Source organism: Capricornis sumatraensis, chromosome 1, assembly GCF_032405125.1.
Source record: "Capricornis sumatraensis isolate serow.1 chromosome 1, serow.2, whole genome shotgun sequence".
Classification (NCBI taxonomy): Eukaryota; Metazoa; Chordata; class Mammalia; order Artiodactyla; family Bovidae; genus Capricornis; species Capricornis sumatraensis.
Window position 1 is genome coordinate 11,395,778 of NC_091069.1, and position 6,000 is coordinate 11,401,777.

The window sequence follows — 6,000 nt, forward strand, 5'->3', positions numbered from 1 at the left end:
CCTCTCCCTGCCACACATCCAGGAGGCCACCATTCCTGGATGGTGGCTCAGCAACTTGCCCAAGGTAAATCTGACATTTCCAAGTCCAGGGGGACAGGGTGAGTGAGAAGGGGGAGTCCCTGGGGGGCAGACCCTGAATATCAGTGAGCCACCAGAAACCGCTGGGCCCCTGAAAGACCCAAGTTTTGCCTGATGTTCCACTGTCAGTGCTTGCCCACTCAATCTGTTATACAAACATTCACTGAGTCTGGTCCTGAGATGCAGAAGTGACTCAGAAACAGCCCTGGCACTCAGGGAGCTTCAGGCTGAATCATATTAATTGCCACAAAAGCAACAAAAGATATGTTCAAAACACCAGGGTAACAGAGGAGAGAGGAACTGACTGTTGGGAGAAAGCTAAAACTGGGGAAGGCTTCCTAGCAGAGCTGATGCTCGAGCAGGGTTCTGAAGGATGTATAGGAGTTTGCTAGGAGATCGAGAGAGAGTATTCTGGATGGAGGGCACAGCATGGGCCAGGGCAGGAACAGAAAGGAGTATCTGTGGGAGTCAGAGAACTCCCAGTGATCAGGGCTGAGGAGGATGTCTGAACCCAGGTCCCACGCGCAGCCCAGCTGTGTGGGACAGGTTGGGGCAGGCTCACCAGCATGGCGGTGCTGGAGGTGCATTCGAGGCCGCTCGGAGGTCAGCACAGAGTTCAGTAGGGGTGCCAGGCGCTGCACACTCGCCACCAAGGCCATGGGTCCGCCAACCACCTGGGAGGAGGCCGCAGCTCAGCCCCTCTCACACTCCCCACCCCACTGCTGCCTGCCCTGACCGCTGGGGTTAACATGTTTTCACGGACCTGGGAGGTGGCCCACCTGCCCTGGACCCTCAGAGGCTCCGCTTGAGGGCGTCCAGGATCAAGTCCTAGATCCTCAGACTGACATTTGAGGCCTGCCTGATGAACCTTCTCTGGCTTCTCCAACCTGGTCCTAAGCCACGCTGTCCTTGACTCAAACTGAAGGCCCCACAGTGCTCTCTGCCTGCTGGCAGGTTGCTTGCCAATGGGCACACTCAGAAGGCAGAGCCATGCCTTTTGCTTCTTTGGTCTGACTCGGTGTTGGACCTATAACAGGTGCTCAAGTTTTAGCTTCCAAAAGAAAGCCATGGGGAGGGGTGTTGGTGGATGGTGGTGGTGAGGACAGAGCAGGGATGGGGATCATGCATGGCTGGGACCCCCCCCTCTGTGCTGGGCAAGTCACCTGATTTACACCTGCTCCTCTCCATTGCCTAAGCAAGGCAGGTATGATCATCTCCATTTTCCAGGGAAGAAACCTGAGGTTCAGAGTCCAGTTTGCCCCAGTCTGCCACAGTGTCTCAGATCCCCAGAAAAATGTGGGGTTACACCCTCCCCAGGATGGGGAGCACCACCTGGAGAGGTGAACATCCCACAGAATCAGCCTCCTTGGTTGGGCCATCCCTACCCCACCCTCAAACCCAGGTTTCGGTTCTGTTCTGAGGTCACAGGGGACCATGCCTGCCTCTGAAGCCCCAGAACAATCAAGGCAATGTTCACGACCCCGTGTTTTCTCCCTTCTCTGAGCTGATAATTCCCAGGTCTACAGCCACTTCTGCCACGACGGGATTTCCATCTGTCTCTTCTCTTCTCCATGGCTGAACACTTAGTATAGAGGACCTCCCACTTAAGGTGGTCAGTGATTGCTGGATATGGGAGGCCCTTGTTGATTAGTGGTTCTTAATTTTTAATTGCAGAAGCTGTTGTTCAAGAGCAGTTGTTTGTGGAAGTTCAACTTATAAAACAGAAAAATGAAGAGCTTCTCCAGATGGATGGCAAAATGGAGCTCGGAGATGGGTGCTGACTTGCCCACGGCTACACAAATGGGTGACAAGGTAGGAACCAGAGCCCAGGCCCCTGTGGCACCCAGCCCTGCCAGCCTCACCTCACTGACTGACAGCCACACGCCAGCCAGCGGCTCCTCCAGGACCCGGCTGGCCACAGACATGACGGCCTGGCCCAGCTGCTCCCAGGACCCTGTCGCGGGCTCTGGCTCCCACGTCCCCAGGGCAGCCACTCTTTTCAGAAAGCGCAGGACAGCCAGCAGTGCTGCTGGCCCCAGTGGAGCCGCCTCCTTTGCCAGGACTCCCTCCAGGATTCTCAGGAAGCGGGCGGCCTCCATCAGGGACAGGTCTCCGTGGGCTTCAGAGAGAGGGTCAGGAAGGAGCTGTGGGGCAGAGGAGCCCCTGATGGTGGGTCTCGCTGTCATAAGGGGATGCCTCCACCGTCCCCCTACCCCTGCCCAGCACCAGGGCCTATGCTTGGTCTCTGCCTGTCTTCTTGGTGGGCACAGATCTAACTACTCATGGGCCCCCAGCTCTCAGAGTGCATGGGTACATGAACAATCCTAATTCCTGCACACACATTAGGTGGGTGTCCCCTTTCTAGATGAGGACACTGAGGTTCACAGAGGCCACCCAAAGTGCCCCTGGGCGGGGGCTCACCACAATGGCGTTGGCCAAGGCATTGACTCGGCTGATAACATCCTGGCCAGGCCATGACTGGGCGTCCTGCAGCCGCCGGTACTTCTCTGCAAAGCAGTGGATGCCAGACTAAGCCCTGGGCAACCTCCTCCCCAGAGGTGCCCCATCCACCCTGTGCCGCCTGCAGAGGATGGGCACATTGATGGTGGTGTGTCTGGAGACTTAAGTGTCCTGGATGGGGAAACTGAGGTACAGAATGGCAAAAACACCTGCTTGAGGTGAATCCCACAATCTGGAATTTGTCCCCAGGTCAGAATGGCCCCATTTATCTGTGGTCTAGACTCCACCGAGGCCCCAGGATGCTGAGAAGATTCCCAATTCCCAGGCTGTGCCAACTGCTCCCCTCTCAGCCTACACTGGTCCATACCCAGCGTCCCCTTCAACAGAGGCGGACGGCGCACCTGTCCGGTAGCAGCAGAGGAAGGGCAGCGGCTGCAGGCAGAGCAAAGAGCCCTCGGTGTGGGGTGCTGGGTCCCATGTAGGGCACTCCTCTGAGGGCACTGGCCAGGGTGGGAGAGGTGTCAGGGCCGCCTCCTGGCTCCCCACCGTCTCCATGACCCACAGCCCATTTGGGCCTTGAAGGCACCTGCACGCCTGAGGGAGCACCAGGAAGCGCGATCCTGGAGTTAGGAGGCGACGTGGGAACGAGAGACCAGAGAGAGGAGCGTAGCAACCAGCACTGGGCGGAGCAAGGCGGCCGTGGGGTTGGGGGCGGGGGCGGCGGGGCGAGTCCCTCCAGGCTGCTATGACTACGTACTAGGTAGGTACTGGGAGCCTGGAGAGGGGGTGGCCAAACTTGGGTGTGGCCCGGTTGGCAGAGGTGGGCTGGGTCTGGTAGGGAAGCCAGGAGGTGGTGGGTGGAGCCAAAGGTGGGCGGGGTCTGGCAGGCAGGAGGCGGGGCAGGCCGTACCCGGACAGAGAAGCCGCACCCACACCGGCGGCAGCAGCGAGGGTGAGACGTCCAGGGCGCCCAGATCCCAGCGGAAAAGCAGGCCGCCGGGGGGCGGCGCGCAGGCCCGTGCCCGGTGCATTTGCGCGGGGCTCAGCGCGCGTGCCCACAGGTGGAAGTCGGTGAGGTTGCCGCTGAAGGCGTCGCGCGCTGAGAAGCCACCGCCCAGAGAGTCCTGGTCCTGGCCCAGCACGAGGATGCCGCCAGGTGGCAGCGGGTGGCCGGCGCCCAGGCCCCGCGCCCCAGCGCGTCGCCGCCCGTCGGCGAACAGCGCCCAGCGCCCGCCTGGCTGCTCCCACATGACGCACACGTGGTGCCAGCGGCCATCCGCTTGGAAGGCAGCGCGAAAGGGCGCGTGATGCCCGCGCACCACCAGCGCAGCGTGCACGGCTCCGCCCAGCTCGGCGAAGGCTCGCAGCTGCAGCGCGTTGGCCAGCGTGGGCACAGCCAGAGAGAAGAGTGCTGCCGGGTCGGACGAGGTGGCGTCCCACTGCACGTGTGCGCACGCTGTCAGCGCCCCCAGCGCTGGCAGAGGCGTCTGAAGTCGAGCCGCCCGGTCCGCGGACCTCTCGCTGAACATCAGTGCAGCCGTGGCGCGCGCGCCTGCGGGGATACACAGGCCTCCGCCTCAGTTTTCCCACCTGCACACACCGTCCCGCCTCTGACAGCCCATTGTCACATCTGAAAAGCCCGCCCCCTTAAGCTTCAGGTGCCTCCCTCCCTCGGGAAGGAAGAAATGGGGGCTCCAGTGCTCCTAACCCACGGGTAAACCCTCTACTGTCAGTCCAGGACAAGGGAATCTGAGATTGCGACTCGACTTCCTCTGGGCTCAAACCACAAAGACTGTCACAGTGGGCTGCTATCTCGAGGTCACCAAAGCTCCCTCCCCACCCTCCCCCCCAGCCTCTACTTTCCAGGCCCAGGCCCAAACTCACGCCTCTGAGGGGGTCTTTGCAGAGGGGCTTCTCTTTGGCCCACCCAGATGGGGTCAGGCAGCTGCGCAGTGAGGAGCCGATCTGGGGGTGGCAGTACCAGGTGGCCCAACCGCTGCTCACAGGACTCTTGGGCCTGCCACCAGTTCAGCCGCTGCCCTGGAAACTTGCACACCTCATCTGCAGTCTCCACTACCTCTCCAGGGGCCACTGGAGCTGCAGGGTGGGAGAAAGGTCTATGGGGAGAAGTGTGTGGGCATCTGACCCTTGCGGGGTGAGTGGGGTGACAGAGCCAAGGACAGTGGGCTTGGAGACATTTGGGGCTGGATGGGGCTGTACCCTGGCTATGCTAGCAAGTTTTCTCCCCTTGCTGGGTCTGTTGTGTCATGTGTGTAGTGGTAGGAATGAGACGGACATGAGTGATGCTTTCAGCCCAGGGCTTGGTATAGCGGGGCTGAGCTAAACTGCGCATCCTCCTTCCTTTGCATTCCAGGCCAGTGTGGCACATGGACCAGGGGCTGGCTGAGCTGCGGGAGGGGAGAGCCTCTCTGGGGCATCCCTCATACCAACCTGTGACCCAAGGGTTCCTTGATTCACCTGGCGAGTTGGAAGGGGTCCCAGAGAGACTCCTTATCTGAGAGAGAAGACAGGTGGGGTCTGAGTCAGATCCCCACACCCATATGTACTGTTATTGAAGGCCTACTGTGTGCTCCAGCAGGGAACAGTGGAGGTTGCAGGCCCTACAGTCAGACCTGGATTCACCCAGAGTGTGATCTTAGGCAGGTCACTTCATTGCCCTGAGCCTATTCCTAGCATCTGCAGTGAAAGTGAAAGTGTTAGTCACTTAGTCGTGTCCAGCTCTTTGTAATGCTATGGACCGTAGCCTGCCAGGCTCCTCTGTCCATGGAATTCTCCAGGCAAGAATACTGGAGTGGGTTGCCATTCCCTTCTCTAGGGGATCTTTCCTACCCAGAGATTGAGCCTGAGTCTCCTGCATCGCATGTGGATTCTGAACCACCAGGGAAGCCCTAGCATCTAGTGGGTGCTTTATTCTAGTTCTGTGCTGGGGCTTAGCTTGTGTAACCTTTGCAGTTACCTCCTGATGTGAGGCAGCCACTTGGAACCCTAGCAGCTCTGAGTCCCCGTGGCCTCCTCCCCTCCACCCCCTGCCTCCCGGAAGTTCAGGTACCAGGAAGGCTAGGAGGCAGTAGCACCAGGGGGCCATTCCGGATCTAGCAGGAGGAGCAGGTGAGGAACAGCAGAGATCACAGGCGTGTAGACTGAGGAGGGAAAAAGCACAGGAAGGCAGCTCAGCGTCCCACCTTGCTGTGCTACCCACTCTGTCTTCTTGCCCCTTGTTTGGCTCCCAGGCCCTACTGGGCTGGAAGCCCAGGATGGGATGGCCCCCCAGGAGGGATGACATTTACTTGCACAAAAGCAATGGTCTCCAGGAGCCTCTTCCAGGCCTGCAGCTGGGAAACACTGTAGCCCTGGTGAGCTGGTGGGGAGGAGGGGTGGGGACAGCAACAGCCCCCTGGCTGGAGAGGGATGGAAACCAAGTGCAGGGTCTCCTGAGGTGGG

At 59.9% G+C, this 6,000-nt stretch overlaps 1 protein-coding gene across 1 annotated transcript in view; it reads right to left on the bottom strand.

The window, feature by feature from the left end:
* Positions 1-5,644, bottom strand: part of ADGRD2 (adhesion G protein-coupled receptor D2) — a 30,165-nt gene extending 24,521 nt beyond the window's left edge. The window contains 8 exon segments of the mRNA XM_068966265.1: positions 641-752; positions 1,941-2,222; positions 2,500-2,585; positions 2,940-3,038; positions 3,449-4,090; positions 4,423-4,635; positions 4,990-5,053; positions 5,609-5,644. Of these exon segments, the coding sequence (XP_068822366.1) occupies positions 641-752; positions 1,941-2,222; positions 2,500-2,585; positions 2,940-3,038; positions 3,449-4,090; positions 4,423-4,635; positions 4,990-5,053; positions 5,609-5,644 (1,534 nt within the window).
* Between the last annotated feature and the right edge of the window lie 356 nt (positions 5,645-6,000).